The sequence below is a fragment of the Oncorhynchus nerka genome, linkage group LG27, assembly GCF_034236695.1.
Source record: "Oncorhynchus nerka isolate Pitt River linkage group LG27, Oner_Uvic_2.0, whole genome shotgun sequence".
In the NCBI taxonomy this organism is placed as follows: Eukaryota; Metazoa; Chordata; class Actinopteri; order Salmoniformes; family Salmonidae; genus Oncorhynchus; species Oncorhynchus nerka.
The window spans coordinates 86,050,447-86,076,940 of NC_088422.1; the positions used below are offsets into that span (position 1 = coordinate 86,050,447).

The window sequence follows — 26,494 nt, forward strand, 5'->3', positions numbered from 1 at the left end:
CGCTGCAGGATTTTAATCCATGATGGCGTAGTGTGTTACTAATGGTTTTCTTTGAGACTGTGGTCCCAGCTCTCTTCAGGTCATTGACCAGGTCCTGCCGTGTAGTTCTGGGCTGATCCCCCACCTTCCTCATGATCATTGATGCCCCACGAGGTGAGATCTTGCATGGAGCCCCAGACCGAGGGTGATTGACCTTTCATCTTGAACTTCTTCCATTTTCTAATAATTGCGCCAACAGTTGTTGCCTATTGTCCTGTAGCCCATCCCAGCCTTGTGCAGGTCTACAATTTTATCCCTGATGTCCTTACACAGCTCTCTGGTCTTGGCCAGTGTGGAGAGGTTGGAGTCTGTTTGATTGAGTGTGTGGACAGGTGTCTTTTATACAGGTAACGAGTTCAAACAGGTGCAGTTAATACAGGTAATGAGTGGAGAACAGGAGGGCTTCTTAATGAAAAACTAACAGGTCTGTGAGAGACGGAATTCTTACTCGTTGGTAGGTGATCAAATACTTATGTCATCCAATAAAATGCAAATTAATTACTTAAAAATCATACAATGTGATTTTCTGGATTTTTGTTTTAGATTCCGTCTCTCACAGTTGAAGTGTACCTATGATAAAAATGACAGACCTCTACATGCTTTGTAAGTAGGAAAACCTGTAAAATCGGCAGTGTATCAAATACTTGTTCTCCCCACTGTATATCTAATAATATAAATATCTAATAATATAAATATTTACTCAGACAGCCCAATTCGGATCTTTTTCCACTAATTTGCAAAATATCAAGTTTGGGCTGCCTGTGTAACCGCAGCCTATAAAAACTGATGAGGGTGCATGTTTTTGGGTGGCTTGGACTAAATAAACCCACCAGGACTGAAGAACACTGGACAACTGTAGTTCATCAAACAACCTCTGAACACTCTTAAGTGATTAATATATTTATTAAAGTCTCACATTTACATAAGTTCACAACTATTCAGAGCAAAATAGGGTTGCTGCCACACAGATGGCATCAGTTCTGATGGACTGTACATCACACAATTGCCCAACTCTAAATCAAGACCTTATGCTGTGTTCATAACCAAGTGGGAAGGTGTTATTTACCACATACAAAACCTACTTGAACGCCCCTCCAACTGGTAATTACTAGTAGGAAACTCATATATCATTCCTGAGCGCCAAATTCTCCCACATGTTGACCTCTGATGTCACCCACTAAGGAAATTACCTCGATAACAGCATTTTAGGCAGTTACATGCAGTAAAACATTATTTATAAAAAGCTATCTATTAATGTTTTTGAACACATATGTTTACAAGCATAATAGCTGTACTTTTAGTTTATGATTGACGCAGCTTGTTTGCCATTAGCCAATCAGCGTTTCTCAATGAGTTCAAAGCATGTGAATGCATCCAACTGATATTTACGACTTCACAGCTGGTAATTACCACCTTCCCACTCGGTTATGAACGCAACATAAGCTCCAAGATAAAGTCCCTGTGTAGATTTGAAAGGTTTGGATGGGTGTAACCAACATCACAGAAACCCATAAGAGAAAGACTAAACTGTTACCATATTGCTAACACCCATCAAATCTTCTGAGATCTACACAGGTGCCTAGGGGTTAGGGTCTAAGGGTCAAAGTGGAATTGAGCAAATTATCTAGATTCTAGGCCCTTACTGTCTGAGATTTCAAAATGTTATATCTGTATATAAAGTGTACAAAAAAGCCCAGCTTCTTTTAAAGAAACTGCATTGAATGAACAGTTTCTCAGTGTATAGTGTTGAGCAAATCAGACAATGCATTTCTAAAGACTGGTATGTTTTCATTTAAAAACACCAGTGATGTCATGGCTTCATTAAATGTGTAGATAGTTCTAAACGGTTCCATAAAGAAACGTCAAAAACAACCACAATGGGAAAATGTGCTGAAAATCTGACATTATCAAAGCTGATTGGGATCAATTTAAGTCACCCCCCCCCTATCTCGACCCCAGATATCTTACACGTTTCATCTCATACATGGCATACTAACTGTACATACAGTATACTAGTAATTCCAGTGTTGGATATTTGAAATCCACCACAGAGCAGCCAAGCTGATCTTTTTTGAAAAGGTTAACAATTTGACTATAAATACTTGTTCTGTAAAGAACGCTGGTTTCTATGACCTGGCTGACCTCGTCAGAGAGTTGTGAAGAAACAAAATGGCTAAATTACATCAGAAAGACATGGTGGTTAAAACAAGTATCCTATATTTACCTTAATCCTTGACTGTCAAAAATAAAATGGTGTCAAAACGAAATAAGAGAAAATAGATTTTGGACTTGATACAATCCATTTCCATTAAGGTTTCCCAAACAAGTACTTATCACAAAGAGACACTAGCTACTTTATGAGAAAAAGTAAAAGTATCTTTACATTTAAACAGGATAACGTTCTTTCTCCTTTTCTCTCTCTCTGGGAAAGATGGGTAGAGAATACTTGGTTAATGTTAATTAAACCTTTGCAACAATTTGGGAACAAACTTTTTCCGATGTATGAAATTGCATAACCTACATCATCATGATCAACACTGATGTAATTCAGATGACATAATTACATTTGAAGTTACAATAATGGTATATGTCAAATGCCATAGCTTATTAAATCGAAATGGCAATTTCTGAAGTTCCATTTTGGACTGTTTGTTAGTTGTTGGCTGCATCCGCCTGCCTTGGCCAGCTCTCCTCCTCTATCCCAGAGTCATACTCCTCCTCAGACTCTTTAGCAGGTGCTCTGGAGACACACAAAAAAATATTAAATTCTGCTGCAAATAAATGAAAAGTCATGGTAAAAAACTGTATTTTCAATTAAATTGCTGTGAAACCACACCATATAAGATTTGCATGGGTCCTCAGATCCTCAAAAGGTTCTACAGCTGCACCACCGAGAGCATCCTGGTTGCATCACTGCCTGTATGGCAACTGCTCGGCCTCTGACCGTAAGGCACTACAAAGGCTAGTGCGTACGGCCCAGTACATCACTGGGGCCAAGCATCCTGCCATCCAGGACCTCTATACCAGGCGGTGTCAGAGGAAGGCCCTAAAAATTGTCAAAGACTCCAGCCACACTAGTGTTGGGGAATAATCAGAATTGGTTGGTAACATAGGTAAGATGTTTTATATTCATCATATGTTTGTAAGTTACTTCTCATCAGAATGTTATTTTTGTATAATACTGTGGCGGGGTTGCAGTTATCTGTTCTATGTCAAGACTAAGTTGCTTGGGCCGGAGAAAGGGGAGAGGTCAAGCGTGTATCTCTTGGCTCCACAATGTCTGTGTGCCAGTCAGTGTGTCTCTGTGATCTTGTCAAGATAGGATGGATTTGATATATGCCTGTTGATATGGAGGATTGGTTTATGGTTCTGAGTTTGAGAAAATAACATAGTTTAGGAGACAAAGCTGAACGATGTATTATGTCTATGCTGTCTGACTATGTGTGTTTTTTTGCTATTAAAGGATCTCAGCTGCAATGTGTAAGGGACTCTCAGAGAATTCATTGATAGACACTGAATTGATCTGAGAGTCACAGGGTTGTGATAGAGCTCATATAATTAAAAATGGACTTTGTGATAACTAACTCTGACTTGTGTGTGATTTGCTCTCATGATTTGGTAAATAGAGGAAATTTCCACTACACTAGTCATAGACTGTTCTCTCTGCTGCCGCACGGCAAGCGGTACCTGAGCGCCATGTCTAGGTCCAAGAGGCTTCTAAACAGCCTCTACCTCCAAGCCATAAGAGTCCTGAACATCTAATCAAATGGCTAAACAGACTATTTGCATTGCCCCCCCTTTACACCGCTGCTACTCTCTGTTATTATCTATGCATTGTCACTTTAATAACTCTACCTACATGTACATATTACCTAAATTACCTCGACTAACAGGTGCCCCTGCACATTGACTCTGTACAGGTACCCCCTGTATATGCAGTTGCAAGAAAAAGTATGTGAGCCCTTTGGAATTACCTGGATTTCTGCATAAATTAGTCATAAAATTCGATCTGATCTTCATCTTAGTCACAACAATAGACAAACCAATAACACACACATTATTGTATTTTCTTGTCTATATTGAATACATCATTTAAACATTCACAGTGTAGGTTGGAAAAAGTATATGAACCCCTGGGCTAATGACTTTTTGAAAAGCTAATTGGAGTCAGGAGTTAGCTAACCTGGAGTCCAATCAATGAGATGAGATTGGACATGTTGGTTAGAGCTGCATTGCCCTATAAAAAAAAAAACTCACAAAATTTGAGTTTGCTATTCACAAGGAGCATTGCCTGATGTGAACCATGCCTCGAACAAAAGATCTCAGAAGACATAAGATTAAGAATTGTTGACTTGCATAAAGCTGGAAAGGGTTACAAAAGTATCTCTAAAAGCCTTGATGTTCATCAGTCCACGATAAGACAAAATGTCTATAAATGGAGAAAGTTCAGCACTGTTGTTACTCTCCCTAAGAGTGGCCGTCCTGCAAAGATGACTGCAAGAGCACAGCGCAGAATACTCAATTAGGTTAAGAAGAATCCTAGTGTCAGCTAAAGACTTACAGAAATCTCTGGAACATGCTAACATCTCTGACGAGTCTACGATATGTAAAACACTAAACAAGAATGGTTTTCATGGGAGGACACCATGGAAGAAGCCACTGTTGTCCAAAAAAACATTGCTGCACATCTGAAGTTTGTAAAAGAGCACCTTGATGTTCCACAGCGCTTCTGGCAAAATATTCAGTGGACAGATTAAACAAAATTTGAGTTGTTTGGAAGCAGAACACAATACTGTGTGGAGAAAAAAAGGCACAGCACACCAACATCAAAATCTCATCCCAACTGTAAAGTATGGTGGAGGGAGCATCATGGTTTGGGGCTGCTTTGCTGCCTCAGGGCCTGGACAGATTGCTATCATTGACGGAAAAATAAATTCCCAAGTTTATCAAGACATTTTGCAGGAGAAAGTAAGGCTCTCTGTCTGCCAATTGAAGCTCAACAGAAGTTGGGTGATTTAACAGGACACCGACACAAAACACAGAAGTAAATCAAAAACAGAATGGCTTCAACAGAAGAAAATATGCCTTCTGGAGTGGCCCAGTCAGAGTCCTGACATCAACCCAATTTAAAATGCTGTGTGATGACCTCAAGAGCGGTTCACACCAGACATCAAGAATATTGCTGAACTGAAACAGTTTTGTAAAGATGAATGGTCCAAAGTTTCTCCTGATCATTGTGCAGGTCTGATCCGCAAATACAGAAAACGTTTGGTTGAGTTTATTACTGTCAAAAGGAGGGTCAACCAGTTATTAAATCCAAGGGTTCACATACTTTTTCCAACCTACACTGTGCTGTGAATGTTTACACGGTGTGTATAATTGTGTTTTATTAGTTTAAGCAGTTATTGTCTATTGTCGTGACTTAGATCAAATTTTATGGCCAATTTATGCAGAAATCCAGGTAATTCCAAAGTGTTCACATACTTTTTCTTGCCACTGTAATCTCCCTATTGTTATATTACAGCAGCTCTTTCATTACTTATTCCTTTTATTTCTTACTCATATTTTTCAAACTGCATTGTTGGTTAGGGGCTTGTAAGTAAGCTGTTGTATTCGGCGCATGTCACTAATACAATTTGATATAGAATTTTTCAATATGCTATTCAAGTGGATGTGTCACACGTCCAAATGTATTATTATTATTGGAGAATTGTCATGGCCGTTTGAGGCCTTAAGCAGCAATCTAGTTTCTAGCAAAGAGAGTAAATAAAGTAGCTAACAAGTTGGCCAACTACCTCGCTAGGATTATTTACGTTAGTTAGCTACCGGTCCTGCTGCCCTTTACTAGCTACTTCTGCTTCATGCCTCCAAAAATGACTAGTTCTCCAGTAAGGTTTCTATTTTGACGACTGTTACTTACGCCATACCCAAACCGGCCACGCGCTTGCGCCATCGTGCGCAAATTGATTTTGTCCCTCCACATCAAACGCGATCATGATACGCAGGTTGAAATATTAAAACAAACTCTGAACCAATTATATTAATTTGGGGACAGGTCAAAAAGCATTAAACATTTATGGCAATTTTTCTAGCTAGCTTGCAGTTAATTTGTCATATTTAGCTAGCTTGCCGTTTCTAGCTAATTTGTCCTGGGATATAAACGTTGAGTTGTTATTTTACCTGAAATGCACAAGGTCCTTACTCCGACAATTAATCCACACATAAAATGGTCAATCAAATAATTTCTAGTCATCTCTCCTCCTTCCAGGCTTTTTCTTCTTTGGACTTTATATGACGATTGATATCTAACTTCCATAGTTACCATGATGACCGACCGAACTCAGTTAATCTTTCAATCACCCACGTGGGTATAACCAATGAGGAGACGACACGTGGGTATCTGCTTCTATAAACCAATGAGGAGATAGGAGAGGCAGGACTTCCACCGCGTTCAGCGTTACAAATAAAACTGACTTCTATTTTAGCGCTTGGTAATGCAGAAGCTCATTGGCGCCCGCAAGCTGTGTGGATGCAATAATTGAATAACATGTATGTTTACATTTATTTTGCAACACTCACGCACGTGACGTGAGCGGAGTGGTCAGCATGTTACTTATACACTTTAATACTGTATTGTCCCCAACCGAGTTGAGTCTCAGGTAATTATGAATACTTACTTTACATACACAGGCACTGATTTCCCTTGGACCACGTCTTCGTTCAGCTCAACAGCCATGATGTCTGAGTGTGGCACTTCAAACATGGGTTCAAGAAGCAATTTTTCCTTAAAAAGACAAGAGAAGGAATATTACTCGCCACCATCAAAGGTTTAAGATGTACATTTCAAAATGCATGTAAAACAATTATATTTCATATTCTTAAATATACATTTAAAAATGTAAATCACAATTTATACATTACTGTACATTTCAAAATATATATTGGAGGTGCCTACCATAATGGACCTTAGCCCACGAGCACCGGTCTTCCTTTCCAAAGCCAACCTGGCGATGGCTCTCAAGGCATCTGGAGTTACATTCAGTTCACACTGGAATGACATTAAGGTAATACAAGTGTTAATGAAATCATCACACACACAAAGACATCAGAACCTACAGATGTATATACACAGACACTAGTGTCTGCACATCCAAACACAGATAAATACAGGAAAGTACGCACACCCTTCCTCCCCCCCACACCACCTCCCCTCCTGAAAGACCTTGTCCATGCTGAACAGGGTCTGGTACTGGGGGATGACGGCTTTACTACTACTACTACTATCACAGCTACTTATATTACTACTACTACTACTATTACTACTACTGCTGCTACTACTACTACTTATATTACTACTACTATCACTACTAATGCTACTATTACAACTGCTGCTACAATGACTACTACTATTCCTTCTACTACTATTCCTGCTACTACAACTACTGGTACGACTACTACTGCTACTACTACTATTCCCGCTACTACAACTGCTACTAATACTACTGATCCTACTACTACTAATACCACTGATCCTACTACTACAACTGCTGCTACTACCATCACTGCTACTACTGCTACTTATATCACAACTACCATTACTACTGCTGCTATTGCAACTGCTGCTATTACTACAACTGCTGATACTACTACTACTACAACTACTACTGCTGGTACTACTACTGATACTACTGATAATGCTGCCGCTACTACTACTACTGATAATGCTGCTGCTACTACTATTACTACTGATACTGCAGCTACTACAACTGCCGGTACCACTACTTATATTACTACTACTGCTGCTGCTACGACTACTATCACTACTGCTACTACTGATCCTACTACTAATCCTACTACTATTGATGCTAATACTACATCTGCTGCTACTACTATCACAGCTACTACTATTGCTGCTACTATTACTACTACAACTGCTGCTATAGTACTACTGATGCTACTACTACTACTGACACTATTACTACTACTTCTGCTACTCCTACTAATATTACTACTACTACCACCACTTCTACTACTACCACCACTACTACTACTACCACCACTTCTACTACTACCACCACGACTACTTATATTACTACTACTACAACTCAGTCCTTCCAGGATTTGGCAGAGATTTGTTGTGATATTTGCAGGCATATGTTTGCGTCTGGATCGACTGAATCACATTATGCTGGAAATGTGGGGTGATCGGCAGTTTTATGCAATAATATTGCAATGACTGTTTTATGTACAGAATGGCAAAATCCTGAAGGGACCGATTATTACTACTATTACTACCACCACTAACCCCACTATTACTTCTACCACCACCACCAGTAACACTAATACTTCTACTACTACTACTACCACCACCACCAGTAACACTAATACATTTTACATTTACATTTAAGTCATTTAGCAGACGCTCTTATCCAGAGCGACTTACAAACGACCCTAATACTTCTACTACTACTACCACCACCACTAATAATAACAATCATGAGTCTCCACCTTGTCCATGCTGAACAGGGCCTGGTACTGTGGTATGACAGCATTGCGTGGCTCCGTCAGGATCCTAACCAGGGTCTCCTCATCCAGGCTGTGCAGGGGAACCACCACAGGCAGGCGCCCCACAAACTCGGGGATCATCCCAAACTCGATGAGGTCCCGGGCCTCCACATGCTTCAGGAGTCTGTCCTTCTCCTTGATCTCCAGCACGGCGTCCATCTCCGCTCCGCTGCTGTTGGCCAGGTCTGCGGCCGCAGCCGCCCGACGCCCCTGTCCCATATTGGACGGCGTTCCGAAGCCCAGATACTGCAGAGAGGAGGGATTCAGTTAAAGAGGGACAGTTCTGCTACTATAGGCTGATGTTGGCTGATTTTGTACTTATGTTGCATTGTCTATTTTGTTATTTTTTAAACTTTTCTCCATAATAACAAAAAATATAGTGCATTCGGGAAGTATTCACATTTTGCTACGTTACAGCCTGATTCTAAAATGTATTAAATAAAAAATCCTCAGCAATCTTAACACAATATCCCATAATGAGAAAGTGAAAACAGGTTGTTAGAAATTTTAGCAAATGTATTAAAAATTACAGACCCTTTGCAGACCCTTTGCTATGAAACTCGAAGTTGAGCTCAGGTGCATTGTTTCCATTGATCATTGTTGAGATGTATCTACAAGTTGATTGGAGTCCCCCTGTGGTCAATTTAATTGATTGGACATGATTTAGAAAGGCACACACCTGTCTATATAAGGTCCCACAGTTGACAGTGCATGTCACAGCAAAAACCAAGCCATGAGGTCAAAGGAATTCTCCATAAAGCTCCGAGACAGGGTTGTGTCGAGGCACAGATCTGAGGAAGGGTCCAAAAACATTTCTTCAGCATTGAAGGCCCCCAAGAACACAGTGGCCTCTATCATTTTAAATGGAAGATGTTTGGAACCACCAAGGCTCTTCCTAGAGCTCTTCCCAAACTGAACAATCAGAGGAGAAGGGCCTTGGTCAGGGAGGTGACCAAGAACCTGATAGTCACTCTGACAGAGCTCTAGAGTTTCTCTGTGGAGATGGGAGAAACTTCCAGAAGGACAACCATCTCTGCAGCACTCCACCAATCAGGCCTTTATGGTAGAGTGGCCAGACCGAAGCCACTCCTCAGTAAAAGGCACATGACAGTTTGCTTGGAGTTTGTCAAAAGACACCTAAAGACTCTCAGACCATGAGAAACAAGATTCTGTGCTCTGATGAAACCAAGATTGAACTCTTTGGCCTGAATTCCAAGGGTCACGTCTGGAGGAAACCTGGCACCATCCCTAAGGTGAAGCATGGTGTTGGCAGCATCATGCTGTGTGGATGTTTTTCAGGGACTGGGAGACAAGTTAGGATCGAGGCAAAGGTGAACAGAGCAAAGTACAGAGAGGTCCTTGATAAAAACCTGCTCCACAGCGCTCAGGATCTCAGACTGGGGTGAAGGTTCACCTTCCAACAGGACAACGACCCTAAGCACACAGCCAAGACAACCCAGGAGTGGCTTCGGGGCATGTCTCTGAATGTTCCTGAGTGGAACCCGATCAAACATCTCTGGAGAAACCTGAAAATAGCTGTGTAGCAATGCTCCCCATCTAATCTGACAGAGGTTGAGAGGATCTGCAGAGAAGAATGGGAGAAACTCCCCAAATACAGGTGTACCAAGCTTGTAACGTCATACCCAAGAAGTCTCAATGCTGAAATCGCTGCCAAAGGTGCTTCAACAAAGTACTGAGTAAAGGGTCTGAATACTTATGTAAATGTCATTTTTTTATTTGTAAAAAATTTGCAAATATTACTAAAAAAATATTTGTCATCATTGTGTGTAGATTTATAAGGGGAAAAACAATTTAATCAATATTAGTATAAGGCTGTAACGAAACAAAATGTGGAAAAAGTCAAGGGGTCTGAATACTTTCCGAAGGCACTGTATATACATACACACAGGTGAATCTGCTATGAATACCCAAATCTTCTTGACCGCCCCTTGAACCTTACTAATCCCACCCACATTTGCAGTCTTTTCTGACCCAAGGCTGAATCCTAACTTGAGATAGGCCTATGCACAAATAACTTGGATTTTCACACAAATCGTGAAAGTACATTTTTACACACACCAATTTCAAGTTAGGATTGGTTCACAGTAACTGGACTGTATCAGGTTGAGAGCGTTGTAAACACAACTAAAGTTCTCCTCATTTACCTTGTAATGTCATGACGATACAGTGCCTTCAGAAAGTATTCACATCCCGTTACTTTTTACACATTTCATTGTGTTACTGCCTGAATTTAAATGGATTAAATATACTATTTGGGGTCACTGGCCTAAACACAATACCCCATAATGTCAAAGAGGAATTATGTTTTTAGAAATGTTTACAAATTAATAAAAAATGTAAAGCTGAAATGTCTTGAGTCAATAAGTATTCAACCACTTTGTTATAACAAGCCTTAAGTTCAGGAGTAAAGATTTGCTTAAGAAGTCACATAATAATTTTCATGGACTCACTGTGTGCAATAAGTGTTTTGAACGACTACCACATCTCTGTGACCCACACATACAATTAACTGTAAGGTCCCAAGAAGTGAATTTTAAACAGATTCAACCACAAAGACCAGGTTTACAAATGCCTTGCAAAGAAGGGCACCTATTGTCACGTTCGTCATAACGAGAAGACCAAGGCGCAGCGTGATAAGAATACATACTTCTTTGAATGAAGAATAAACACTGAACATACTAAACAACCATGAAGCTATGCGACACGGGTACTGACATGCAACTACACATAGACAATAACCCACAAAATACCAAAGGAAAATGGCTACCTAAATATGGTCCCCAATCAGAGACAACGATAAACAGCTGCCTCTGATTGAGAACCAATCTAAGCAACCATAGACATATAAACACCTAGATATACAACAACCCCTAGACATACAAAAAACCCTAGACAATACAAAAACTACACAAGCCACCCTCGTCACACCCTGACCTAACCAAAATAATAAAGAAAACAAAGATAACTAGAGTCAGGGTGTGACACCTATTGATAGATGGGTGAAAAAAAGCAGACATTGAATAGCTCTATGAGCATGGTGAAATTATTAATTACACGTTGGATAGTGTATCAATACACCCAGTCCATACAAAGATACAGGCGTCCTTCCTAACTCAGTTGCCATAGAGGAAGGAAACCTCCCAGGGATTTTACCATGAGGCCAATGGTGACTTTAAAACAGTTACAGAGTTTAATGGCTGTGATAGGAGAAAACTGAGGATGGATCAACATTCATTATAGTGATTCCACAACACTAACCTAATTGCTTGTAATCATTAAGGACTGGGGAGTTTTTCGGGATAAAAAAATTACGGAATGGAGCTAAGCACATGCAAAATCTTAGAGGAAAACCTGGTTCAGTCTGCTTTCCATCAGACACTCTGAGATTAATGCACCTTTCAGCAGGACAATAACCTAAAACACATGGCTAAATCTGGAGTTGCTTACCAAGAAGACAGTGAATGTTCTTCAGTGGCCGAGTTGTAGATTTGACTTAAATGCACTTAAAAAATGAGAAAGCGAAGAACTGAAAATAGTTTCTAGCAATGATCAGCAACCAATTTGACAGAGCTTGAGGAATTTCTAAAATAATAATGGGCAAATGTTGCATAATCCAAGTGTGGAAGGTGCTTCTACAAAGTATTGACTCAGAGGTGTGAATACTTATGTAAATGAGATATTTCTGTATTTAATTGTAAATCAAATTTGCTAACATTTCTAATAAACACTTTTCCCACTTTTATTTTTTTTTATGGGGCATTGTGTGCAGATGGGTGAGAGAAAAATATATATATATTTAATCCATTTTGAATTCAGGCTGTAACAACAAAATGTGGAATAAATCAAGGGGTATGAATACTTTCTGAAGGCACATGATCAAAGAGCTTCAGTGTCCAGGATACACTGATTCAGTGCAATATCACTTATGGTAACACCAAAACCCCTGCACTTACAAATGCAACCTTGCCACAAAATGAAGGGTCTGTCTGAAATATCAGCCTCCTTATCTAGTCTAGTGTAGTACATTTGGCCAGAGCCACACAGGGACGGCAGCCTAGTTTCATTCTGTATTGACTGTTATTTGTGTACAGTTTTTTATTGTATGAACCATTCCACAAGAAATTCCTTTACAGAAAAAGTAGTTATTAAAAATGTGAAATTCAATTTAAATCAAATTTGGAATTAAAATGTTGACATTGAAATGTTTACCTTTTCACACTTCCTCATGCTGATGATCCGGTCCAGGCCGTTGAAGGCACCGGAGGCCACAAACAGGATGTTGGTGGTGTCCACCTGGACCGTCTCACCTCTCAGCTTCCTGGAGTTCTTCTCTGGGACGTTGATGATAGTACCCTCCAGGAGTTTGAGTAGACCCTACCAAACGACCACCAAACAGAGGACATTATAAGACACACACAATGTACAATAACCCAGTGTTTCCTAAACCTCTTCTCAAACTCTTCCAAACCTATAAATGTTTTTGCACCAGGAGAAATTCTCTCATTACCTCTCCTCATACTTGAACATCTTTGCCCTAGTTATTTCTGGGCGATCAAACATGCGTCTAGAGCAAATATTGCGAAGGGAGGCAACAGCCAAGATGGTGGAAGGGTAATGAGGGAATTTATCACATGGTGTTAACATGTTTTATTTATTTTTTACTTTTGATTTAACTCAGAGCATTTTTGGATTGTCTGAGTTTCAAGGGCAACTAGCCACTGAAAGTTATAAGACACAGGGTTTTCCAAATAGACCATTAAGGAAGTATCGCCAAGTAAAGTTTGGATGGGAAACCACTGTAACAGGTATGTATGATCCCATGTTGGAATCCTTATGGGAGATCAACAGGTCAACAAGTGTGTTTTTTTACAGACAATGCGGTGAAAGGTCAAGGAAATCTGTTATGAAGCCAGAATCTACAGGTTTTATAACCGACAGGGCAAACAGTGTTCATGGCAGGACTGTACTGCCTGACAGTGACAGATCTACATATCTATAAATAATCAAACCACTATAATATCTATCTATACACAGTATACACTGACCTGCTGTACTCCCTCACCCCCCACGTCTCGTAACTGGTGGATTCCGGGCACACTGCCAATCTTATCCACCTCATCCAGGAACACGATGCCTGCAAGGGCCAATCAGTGAAGAGAACGAGAACCAATCACCGTTCAGAGTGAGTTAGCATACAGTATATCAACATTTTTACCACACAATAATATTTTGCGTCACCTTGGTTTGTCACACATGCAATATATATGTTGCACAGCAGTCATGAAAAATGTGGGCCTACACTGTCTCTCTTTTCTATCTTTAAAGGTACAATAGGAAGAAATCACTGCACCATTTCCTGGTTACTAAAGTTCTAATGGTTCGCTTAATTTCAGTGTATGCGACAAAATAAGTATTGAATAGTGTAGAGCATCATTGTACCATCTAAACCACTAAGAAATATATTTTCAATAACTAAAAATATTTTTTTTTGTTTGAAGATGGTATGTAAAACTCTAAGTAAAACGAGCAAAAACGGGAAGCACAGAAAAATAGCACACATAGAATGGATCTACCGCTTCTCAGACATACTTTCAATGAGAATGACAGATCTATAACATTTCTATGTGCATTTGGTCAGGTCATCAAAACAGCTGCCTACTGTGCCTTTAATTCAGTTATTTACTTTCAAAAACATCCACTCTTAGGGCATTTAGAAAAGTTGATCTGCTACAAGTACAGTAACTGATAAGCTAGTCGGACAGATGGCACGTTTCATCAACTTTTCTTTATCCAATGAAATCATTCACCATCAAAACTCTACCAACTCTTAGGACAAGGACTGAAGTTGATGTGCTTAAAGTACACTACTTGATAAGATAGTCATACTGATGTCACATGTCACGCACAACCACAGACATTCACATACACAAGCAAGTAAGTAACACATTATAGCATATACCTTGTTGTGCTTTCTCAACAGAGTTGTTGGCGTCTTGGAGGAGCTTGGCCACCACAGACTCAATGTCTTCGCCCACATAGCCTGCCTGGGTTAGCGTGGTGCAGTCACAGATGGCGAAGGGCACATCCAGGCACCTAGCCAGTGTCTGGGCCAAGAGGGTTTTACCTGCAATATGGATGTCAATCAATGTCAGGCAATAGGAAATACCAACACATCCATTTGACAACTTTTGTTTAAAGGAATACTACACTAAAAAAGCTTTGTGTTAAAGAGATACTTCAGGATCTTGGCCCTTTATCTACTTCCCCAGAGAGATGAACTCATGGATACCAATTTTATGTCTCTGCGTGCAGTTTGAAGGAAGTTGCTAACTAGCGCAATCACAACAAACTGTGCAGGTCAGCAGTCAGCTATTCTAGAGCCCTTTCAGTACAGAGCAAAAACTGTCATGATGATGACTTTGAGTGTACTATTGCTTTAACGCAATTTGTGTTTCCTGTAATATAGATATGAAAGCCAAGAATCCGATTACAACTTATTTTGTATGTGTTTTGTTAGACCCCTCTTGGGAACTCGTAAAAGACTACGTACGACTACGCAACAGATGGCATTCATGGTTGTAAAAGTAGATGTTAGCGTATAGCAATTGACTTTACAGTCATGTCAGAAATCGTGACAGTAATGCCATCTGTAATGCCATAACTGTGTTACCTTATGCAGAGCAGTGCAGGGTGAATTCAGGCCCTTGGCGCAACTCTTACCGTCCGTGTCATAACTGTGTAAAGTCAGTTTCCATCCACCCTTATAAGCATTTATGACAACTGCTACTGTATGTCATTACTACCCTACGCAGGCCTTATGACAGTGTAGGGACAATTAAAGAGCTGACCCAATGACAAACTGTTTAATCACAGAGGGACACAGGAGACTCTGCTCAAAGTAGTACACTATAGTAGAAAAATACTTCCCTTATAGATCGGCACGTGCTCCAATTCTTCCAAAGCTCACCTGATCCGGTGGGTCCCAGCAGCACGATGTTGCTCTTCTCCAGTTTGATGTTGGCGTGGTGAGAGTCGAGCACCTCGCCCCCCCTCTTCTCCTGGGCAGGCTGCTGGCTCTGCTGCTGCACTGACGCACCCAGCGCATTGCCATGGGGATTGATCCCAGCGATCTGCAGCAACTCTGAAAGAACAGACAGAGAGGAGGTAAAGAAAGGGAGGGAATGGAGAGGCAAGGGGGGAGAGAGAGAGGTCAGCTAGGAATGTAGTGCGCTATATAGGGAATAAGGGTGTTGTGTACTGTGAGATACTGTGAGAGTGAATAAATATTGGACTAAGGCAGTGTATTGTTATTGTGTGGAGAGATATACAGTGCCTTGCGAAAGTATTCGGCCCCCTTGAACTTTGCGACCTTTTGCCACATTTCAGGCTTCAAACATAAAGATATAAAACTGTATTTTTTTGTGAAGAATCAACAAGTGGGACACAATCATGAAGTGGAACGAAATTTATTGGATATTTCAAACTTTTTTAACAAATCAAAAACTGAAAAATTGGGTGTGCAAAATTATTCAGCCCCTTTACTTTCAGTGCAGCAAACTCTCTCCAGAAGTTCAGTGAGGATCTCTGAATGATCCAATGTTGACCTAAATGACTAATGATGATAAATACAATCCACCTGTGTGTAATCAAGTATCCGTATAAATGCACCTGCACTGTGATAGTCTCAGAGGTCCGTTAAAAGCGCAGAGAGCATCATGAAGAACAAGGAACACACCAGGCAGGTCCGAGATACTGTTGTGAAGAAGTTTAAAGCTGGATTTGGATACAAAAAGATTTCCCAAGCTTTAAACATCCCAAGGAGCACTGTGCAAGCGATAATATTGAAATGGAAGGAGTATCAGACCACTGCAAATCTACCAAGACCTAGCCGTCCCTCTAAACTTTCAGCTCATACAAGGAGAAGACTGATCAGAGATGCAGCCAAGAGGCCCATGATCACTCTGGATGAACTGCAGAGATCTACAGCTGAGGTGGGAGACTCTGTCCATAGGACAACAATCAGTCGTATATTGCACAAATCTGGCCTTTATGGAAGAGTGGCAAGAAGAAAGCCATTTCTTAAAGATATCCATAAAAAGTGTTGTTTAAAGTTTGCCACAAGCCACCTGGGAGACACACCAAACATGTGGAAGAAGGTGCTCTGGTCAGATGAAACCAAAATTGAACTTTTTGGCAACAATGCAAAACGTTATGTTTGGTGTAAAAGCAACACAGCTCATCACCCTGAACACACCATCCCCACTGTCAAACATGGTGGTGGCAGCATCATGGTTTGGACCTGCTTTTCTTCAGCAGGGACAGGGAAGATGGTTCAAATTGATGGGAAGATGGATGGAGCCAAATACAGGACCATTCTGGAAGAAAACCTGATGGAGTCTGCAAAAGACTTGAGACTGGGACGGAGATTTGTCTTCCAACAAGACAATGATCCAAAACATAAAGCAAAATCTACAATGGAATGGTTCAAAAATAAACATATCCAGGTGTTAGAATGGCCAAGTCAAAGTCCAGACCTGAATCCAATCGAGAATCTGTGGAAAGAACTGAAAACTGCTGTTCACAAATGCTCTCCATCCAACCTCACTGAGCTCGAGCTGTTTTGCAAGGAGGAATGGGAAAAAATGTCAGTCTCTCGATGTGCAAAACTGATAGACATACCCCAAGCGACTTACAGCTGTAATCGCAGCAAAAGGTGGCGCTACAAAGTATTAACTTAAGGGGGCTGAATAATTTTGCACGCCAAATTTTTCCGTTTTTGATTTGTTAAAAAAGTTTGAAATATCCAATAAATGTCGTTCCACTTCATGATTGTGTCCCACTTGTTGTTGATTCTTCACAAAAAAATACAGTTTTATATCTTTATGTTTGAAGCCTGAAATGAGGCAAAAGGTCGCAAAGTTCAAGGGGGCCGAATACTTTCGCAAGGCACTGTATATACCATGTTCATAATTAACAACAAGGTTACTAGGCCACTCTCTGTCTGTCTGTATTTCTGTTTGATTGTCTTTGTCTGTCTGTATTTGGCCACCTTATCCTCTCTGTCTGTCTGTCTGTCTGTCTGTCTGTCTGTCTGTCTGTCTGTCTGTCTGTCTGTCTGTCTGTCTGTCTGTCTGTCTAACAAATGTCCTGTTCAAACAGGACTTTGGGCTAATGGGGCGACAGGAAGCCTAGTGGTTAGTGCGTTGGGCTAATAACCGAAAGGTTGCAAGGTCAAATCCCTGAGCTGACAAGGAAAAAATCTGTCGTTCTGGCCCTGAACAAGGCAGTTAACCCACTGTTCCTAGGCCGTCATTGAAAATAAGAATTTGTTCTTAACTGACTTGCCTAGTTAAATAAAGGTTAAAAAAAACTGTAAAAACCTTAAAGTAACTGTCCAGTGAAAAGCTCCCTTTTAAAAGTTCATATTGTTAACTCATACCCAAATAATGTTGTTGACTCATCATATACACGTATTAGCGGCCAAAGCATAAATTGGAGAAAAAACACTTAAAAACACCTCAAACTTTTATCTCAAACAAACCATTTTAAAAATGCTGCTATTTCCTTATAGAGGAGGATTTCATCAAGCTGACCAATCAGCTGTCTACCCACATGAACATTTCTTATGACCGGTATACGCCATTCTGTTGTTTGGGTACGCCCACACCCCTCTTAACATACTTAATTACCATTTTTGGGAAGGAAAACTATTTCACTTATATTGTAATGAATTATTGGTCATATTTGATAGAAATCTGGAAACCCTGGGTCGTTACTTTAAATCCATGGATGAGGAAGGACTGCAAGAAGCCATTGTACACATGCCAAACCATGGCAGAGGAGCCTGCAAGAGAACACTTCATCCTACCATTCATTCAGCTGTGATTCTGTTTTACATTACAAATGGGCTAAGGCATTTTGTTAACCTGAGTGAATGGCATGCTGTTACATTTCAAGGTGCACAGTAGAAAAAAACTGCCACTGCACTTAGTATGCATCTCGATAGTATAAAGTCGCTTCCTCTAATCTCCTCTTCTTCTTCTGCACTGATTTGAAGACATAGGATAGCTACTCAATAGTTCCTTTCACCTGTCAAGTTCATTCACATAGGTGCAGATGGAGGAAATAAGTTGTGAGGAAGGGAGAAGGCCATTTCAGACAAATGAAATACAGAGTCAAACCTCGTGGAGTAAGGGAGGCCTGCTTCTCCACCTCCGCCTGTGGCTTGGTGCCCGCTCCCGGAAGGTTATTGTAGATGCGCTTGTAGTGGTTGTAAACAGCCACCGCCAGCACTTTCTTTGCATAGGACTGTCCAACAACGTACTTATCCAGGTAGGCATAGATCTGAAAGACAATTTGGTAACACTTTACATAAAGCATAATGCATGATGCAGTTATAATGCATTACAAGACTTATCATAAGCATCAATGACTCTCCTTACAATGTCACATTATAATAATCGTATAATGATCCTTAAAGAACAGCCATTTTGAGTCAGTTGAAAATGTCCCACATACAGTGAAAAAAACATATTATAAGCCTTATAATAAGACATTCATTATAAAGGCTCATACAAGCCAATAACAAGATATAAAGCATTATATCGTTGATTTGTACATACGTTTTGGGATTTTGAATTTGAGAGTGTCTACATTTCTCCAGCCCCATTCCCCAACCATAGCTGTTTACACAAAAAAGTGGCGGGATGGCCGCATTGTTGTTGTTTGAATCCCAGATTGCCCCAGTAAGTAAAGTGTTATGTAAAATGTCACCAATAAGTTCTGCAGACAGTTTATAGACACATGTCCCTCTTTGGTGCTTTTGTCGTACAATCTCTACTTGTTCTTCTTTCAGTGGTATGACGGATGTTACAAAGCCCGGTAAGCTGTAACTTAACACGGATGACTGAACCACCCGTTGTCTGGCAGACACAACAAGTGGATGTGTTGGGACATTGCAAGAGGACAGACAGTAGCTGGAAGGGTTGAATGCAGTTTGAATGAGATGTATCAGCCTGATTTCACATTATTGTGATTATTTTGGTAACACTACTTAAAGCCTGCAAGTATAATGCAGTTATAATGCATCAAGACCTGTCATAAACTTATATGATCCCCTTATAATGTCTAATAATCATCCTGATTACCATATACTTTTTAAAAGTCTGTATGTTTATTGGATAGAGAGAGATACAGGTGAAAGATAGAGGAGTGTCCTGATATAGCAGTGGGCCAGATTAGAACCCATGCTGCAGCGGTATGTGTGCACCTGAGGCAGGGGATTAGAACCCATACTGCAGCGGTATGTGTGCACCTGAGGCAGGGGATTAGAATCCATACTGCAGCGGTATGTGTGCACCTGAGGCAGGGGATTAGAACCCATACTGCAGCGGTATGTGTGCACCTGAGGCAGTGGATTAGAACCCATGCTGCAGCGGTATGTGTGCACCTGAGGCAGTGGATTAGAACCCATGCTGCAGCGGTATGTGTGCACCTGAGGTAGTGGATTAGAACCCATGCTGCAGCGGTATGTGTGCACCTGAGGCAGGGGATTAGAACCCATGCTGCAGCGGTATGTGTGCACCTGAGGCAGCGGATTAGAACCCATGCTGCAGCGGTATGTGTGCACCTGAGGCAGTGGATTAGAACCCATGCTGCAGCGGTATGTGTGCACCTGAGGCAGCGGATTAGAACCCATGCTGCAGCGGTATGTGTGCACCTGAGGCAGCGGATTAGAACCCATGCTGCAGCGGTATGTGTGCACCTGAGGCAGCGGATTAGAACCCATACTGCAGCAGTATGTGTGCACCTGAGGCAGCGGATTAGAACCCATGCTGCAGCGGTATGTGTGCACCTGAGGCAGCGGATTAGAACCCATGCTGCAGCGGTATGTGTGCACCTGAGGCAGCGGATTAGAACCCATGCTGCAGCGGTATGTGTGCACCTGAGGCAGGGGATTAGAACCCATGCTGCAGCGGTATGTGTGCACCTGAGGCAGCGGATTAGAACCCATGCTGCAGCGGTATGTGTGCACCTGAGGCAGCGGATTAGAACCCATGCTGCAGCGGTATGTGTGCACCTGAGGCAGCGGATTAGAACCCATGCTGCAGCGTTATGTGTGCACCTGAGGCAGCGGATTAGAACCCATGCTGCAGCGGTATGTGTGCACCTGAGGCAGGGGATTAGAACCCATGCTGCAGCGGTATGTGTGCACCTGAGGCAGCGGATTAGAACCCATGCTGCAGCGGTATGTGTGCACCTGAGGCAGCGGATTAGAACCCATGCTGCAGCGGTATGTGTGCACCTGAGGCAGCGGATTAGAACCCATGCTGCAGCGGTATGTGTGCACCTGAGGCTGCGGATTAGAACCCATGCTGCAGCGGTATGTGTGCACCTGAGGCAGTGGATTAGAACCCATACTGCAGCGGTATGTGTGCACCTGAGGCAGCGGATTAGAACCCATGCTGCAGCGTTATGTGTGCACCTGAGGCAGTGGATTAGAACCCATACTGCAGCGGTATGTGTGCACCTGAGGCAGCGGATTAGAACCCATGCTGCAGCGGTATGTGTGCACCTGAGGCAGCGGATTAGAACCCATGCTGCAGCGTTATGTGTGCACCTGAGGCAGTGGATTAGAACCCATGCTGCAGCGGTATGTGTGCACCTGAGGCAGCGGATTAGAATCCATGCTGCAGCGGTGTGTGTACACCTGAGGCAGCGGATTAGACCACCAGACCACCCTACTTTTCTTCTTGTCCCACTTGTTAACACTTTACTTAAAGCCTGCAGGTATAATGCATTGTAAGACTTGTCTACTATACCTTTTTAGGAGGAGGAGGAGGTTTCTGCTGGAAGGCCAGTTTGACGGCCTCGTTGGCTGCTTCCTGCTCCTTATTGAGACTCTTGCTGGAGTCGGTCTCTGACAGCACCACAAAGAAGTGATGACATTTCTCACATTTCACAAAGCGGGTTGAAGCTAGGAAGAGGGAGGGGGGAAGAATGTTATGGCACCAACTAAGCCGGATCATGATATTGCTAGTGGGGGCATAAGCACACAAACTAGACCTGTATTACACTTAGCTGCTCTGTGACTATGACCCATTTGTTACATAAGGACATTATTTGTTAGTAACACGCAATATGTCTGACAGCTGTTGCCCAGTAGTCTGGCATTCCCTATAGATGTGTGAGCTGCACTGAGCCAGTAGATACTAGGTAAAGCAGATCAGTTGAAAGCTGGAGTAACACCATATTCTCTTAAATGTTGTCCCTTCCACATGATGTGCATGTCATTCAGACTGGTACTGGTACTTGTTATAAACCATATGTTCAATTAATTAAATTAAATTAAAAGAAAGTAAGTGTCAGGGTCACTGCAGTTTGCTAGCCTGGGTTCCCAATCTGTTTGTGCTGTCTTGCCTACTCGTATGGTCAATTGGCATATTTTTGGTATAACAACGACCATATAGGAGTTGGCCATACAGCACAAACAGATCTGGGACCAGGCTAACAGTTTGCTGTTTGTTTCAAAGCACTTTTCAAAGCACTCAATTTCTCATACTTGAGATTTGCTCCTGTGCCAAGCTTGACCGTACACAAATCCTATCCTCTCTTGTCAATTCCTCTAGAAGAAAAGTAAAACACTTACACACAAAGGTTTCTACATGTGTGCAGGCATCTCCACACTTAGGACAGCGTAGCTGGCTGCCTCCTTTTCCGGAGCCACCAGAAGCTCCTCTTTTCCCACTTCCTGCATCACCAACTGACTTCTGTCAAGATTGGAAGAGCAGAGAATGTAGATTAGGTACTGTAGCTCCTGCTGGGACTAGATCATTCACCATGAAGGAAGTCATGAAGATATTATAACATTCAATGAACTTTACTTATAGCCAACAGGTATTTTTTACATTATTATTTTATTTGACCTTTATTTAACTAGGTAAATCAGGTAAGAACAAATTCTAATCTTCAATGACAGCCTAGGAACAGTGGGATAACTTCCTTGTTCAGGGGAAGAATGCCAGATGTTTACCTTGTCAGCTTGGGGATTCAATCTTGCAACCTTGCAACCTTTCAGTTACTAGTCCAATGCTCTAACCACTAGGCTACCTGCCTAGGCTACCACTCGGCTACCTGCCTAGGCTACTTGCCGCCCCAATGCATTATGATGTGATTGCAATTCATTGTAAGAATTGTCATCATAAGCATCCTTATAATGTCTTATTAATAGTAACAACATGTTAATAAGGCCTGATTTTGACATACCTTTCCTCCATCACCGGAGCCATCTTTGACATCTTTTGATGAAAAACATACAGATGATTCGGAGAAGGATCTCACAGGAACTCTTCTGGTTAATCGGACTTCGGGTGTTCCTGGTCTGCTAATAGAAAAGAACTGGACTCTGGTGGAAGAGATACCTGTGAACGTACAAGCAGATTCAATCAACTGACATATTGTTAATGTACATTTTCTAAATCAGCAAAGCAAACGTTGAGCATATTACTAATCAATAGATAAAAACACCTACATTTCCTCATGCGTGTCAAATATGAATGCATAAGGGGGCACGTCGCTGAAAGTTCCCCTGAACATACATGTATTCATAACATGAAAATGTTGACAAAGTCTTTGGATAAATAACTAACTGTAATGCCACCACTGTATGGTTCTTTCTTGCGTAACAACACTGTAAGTCAAGTTCACATCAGCTTAGCTACAAGGCTAGCAGGTAGATGTTACAGGTTACAACTTTGCAAAACAACCATGTTAACCTATTTCACATTAGTTTGCTTTTCTCAACACCTCATAATCATTATTTGTGCTGTATTTGAACATTATATGATTGTGCAACTTGCAAGCTGGCTGGCTAGAAGACTAACGTTAGCTAGCTAGCCAGCAAGTTAGCTAGCTAGCAAAATATGCTTACCTTTTTGAGAAGTTATGAACAATCTCACCGCTGATCTGCATGTGCATGACATTCTTTTATTTAAGTCGACAGAAAAGATAGAAATAGGAATGTGGGGAATATCACAGAGTAATAAAAAATAACTAGCCAAAGTATATGTTGACTGGCAGGCTAGCTAGCTAAGCTGGCTAACGAACCAGCAGTAGCGTTGGTAAATAGAGCACACTGTTTAGTTTAGCCAGCATTAACGTATCCAGTCTGTGTGTCTGGTCCGAACCTGTAGAAAATGAGTTGAAAATAGGATGTAATTATAATACAGAACAATACCCATAATATGAATGTGTTAATATACCTGGAGACTACATCTAGTTAGAGAACGGAGACTAGTGTGGCAGAACAATACCCATAATATGAATGTGTTAATATACCTGGAGACTACATCTAGTTAGAGAACGGAGACTAGTGTGGCAGAACAATACCCATAATATGAATGTGTTATTATACCTAGAGACTACATCTAGTTAGAGAGCGGAGACTAGTGTGGCAGAACAAGTATCAAGTAACTTAACGTTCTAGCTAGCTTGCCAATAAAGTAGTCTAAACATATACTTACGATTATGCTGGCTTGAAAGCCAAACAAATACAATCATCGATGAAATGTAAATCAAATGACACTGTCATGCTGTCAATACCACAGAGGGTGCGAGTTACACAACCCTCGTGTATTTTCTTATGTGACAGTGTGTTCTTGAGTGATGTAACCAATGCATGGTGTTATGATGGGCCATTCAGAAGAGAGCAGAAAAAAACGTATACCCTTTGTACAGTATATTGTAGATTGTAGATCTAGAACAACCAGAATAAGAGCAGTATTAAATATGACTCTGGATTCGAATAATATGGACAACCAATATTTATACTTCAAGAGAGGATGAACAGAATACACTTCCCCGTACAGCTATTATTATTGGCTTGAGCTCAAGGGCGATTCCACGCCAGGGCAAACAAAAAATATTTAGGGTATCTCAGATTTTTCTGGCAATTCTCACATAGAAACTTCACTGGGAGGAAGTACGTTTGACTTGTTTTTTTAAACATTTGTATCACAATTTATTTAATTAAAAAATATGTATCTTGATGAAAGTGGCTATTTTAGGTCTCTTTTAGACCTACAGTATCTGTGAATGGTACATGATACAGTCAGACAACATATTGGTGTCATTATACTCCTTATAGTGTGCTCTAATCGTTAGCCCGCTAAGCGATTCTAGACCACATTTCACACAGAACAATTCGTTTTTTGGTATTTATTTTTTTAACCTTTATTTAACTAGGCAAGTCAGGTAAGAACAAATTCTTATTTGCAATGAAGGCCTATACCGGCCAAACCCGTGTGATAAAACCCGAAACAGGGTGTATGTAAATGACGCCTCTAGCACGGAGATGCAGTGCCTTAGACCGCTGCGCCCATTTTCAAGATGGCCGGAGACACCTGAAACCCCACCTCTTTAAGGAATACCTAGGATAGGATAAAGTAACCCCCCCCCAGTAGATGCACTACTGTTCCACTGGATGTCATAAGGTGAATGCACCAATTTGTAAGTCGCTCTGGATAAGAGCGTCTGCTAAATGACTTAAATGTTAAATGATATATTTCAATGGGAGGAACTGCATCAAAGATGATCTATTATATTGACAAGACATTAGAGTGACTGATCCAACAATGGAAATACATGTCCTCAACGAGGCGCGATCAGGTGGGACCCTTCTAGCCAATGAGAGGGCACCAGGGCAGCTATGCTCTGAACAACTGGCACAACTAAGTCGTTTTTTTCTTCCAAAGTTGGCGGAATGCCACATGCATCCACTTATATCAGTACATTTGTAACAGTCTAAACATTACGAAACTTCTATTAGATCAAATAAGCCATGTTATTCGACACGCTCTCATAGACCTCCATACAAAAAAGGGCTTATCTCTGATTGGGAGTCCCATAGGGCTGCGCACAACTCGCCCAGCGTCGTCCGGGTTTGGCCGGTGTCGGCCGTCATTGTAAATAAGAATTTGTCCTTAACTGACTTGACAAATTAAATAAAGGTTAAATATAAAAATCTCCCAAGGACAGATTTTGGGTGTAGTAAATCCTCTTGCTTTGCCTCTTCCTCTCTGACTACATTGATTTTGCATAACTGAATAAATAATTAGTGTAATGGACCAATAATTACTTAAAATGTGTGCTACAATAAGGACAACCCAAGTATGTCAGTTATATGTATATAATCAAAATCAAATACAATTTTATTTGTCACATGCCCCGAATACAACAGGTTTAGACCGTACTGTGAAATGTTTACTTATAAGCCCTTAAACCAACAATGCAGTTTAAAGAAAAATAAGAGTTAAGTCATTTAACAACAATTTAGACAGTTGTTTAATAAGCCCTTAAAAACAATAAAAGAAAAATAAGAGTTAAGTCATTTAAGAAAATGTATTCGTCACTTACACAGTTTTCAGCAAAAAAGGTGCAGTGAAATGCTTTTGTGCTAGCTCCCTCAACAATGCAGTACATTAATAATTAATAACACTGAAAAGAGTTGAGCCAAAAATAACAAGTAGTAGAAGTAATAGAAGAGGTAGTGTGCATCGTAATAATGGACTGTATTTACAAGTATAAAGCTGGTAGTGGAATCAATAGTATATATTAGAACAGCAGGGTTGACTGTGGTTGTGTGTGTGTGTGTGTGTGTGTGTGTGTGTGTGTGTGTGTGTGTGTGTGTGTGTGTGTGCATGCGTGTGTGTGTAGGTTTGTGTATAAGGGTTGTATGTGTGGGTAGTCAGTGCAAACAATTTCTAAGATACATATAGTCTCTCCGGTGTAAATAGTCTCTAAGCTGCAGGTCTGTGCAGGGAGACAGCTAAGTTTAGCTTTTCAGAAATCTGATGGCCTGGTAGTAGAAGCT

General features: G+C 41.0%; 1 protein-coding gene across 1 annotated transcript; it reads right to left on the reverse strand.

Annotated features, from left to right (window-relative positions):
* Positions 1 to 923: 923 nt before the first annotated feature.
* On the reverse strand, positions 924 to 24,286 carry clpxa (caseinolytic mitochondrial matrix peptidase chaperone subunit Xa). Its single transcript, XM_065012193.1, has 14 exons — positions 24,147 to 24,286; positions 23,555 to 23,810; positions 22,891 to 23,045; positions 22,274 to 22,394; positions 21,447 to 21,601; positions 18,807 to 18,969; positions 15,593 to 15,766; positions 14,585 to 14,749; positions 13,671 to 13,759; positions 12,835 to 12,999; positions 8,548 to 8,850; positions 6,995 to 7,087; positions 6,717 to 6,823; positions 924 to 2,779 (listed from the first exon to the last, which is right to left on the reverse strand). Exons 2-14 carry the CDS (start codon positions 23,604 to 23,606, stop codon positions 2,692 to 2,694), a joined length of 1,830 nt encoding a protein of 609 aa, XP_064868265.1. The 5' UTR covers positions 23,607 to 23,810; positions 24,147 to 24,286; the 3' UTR covers positions 924 to 2,691.
* Positions 24,287 to 26,494: the final 2,208 nt, after the last annotated feature.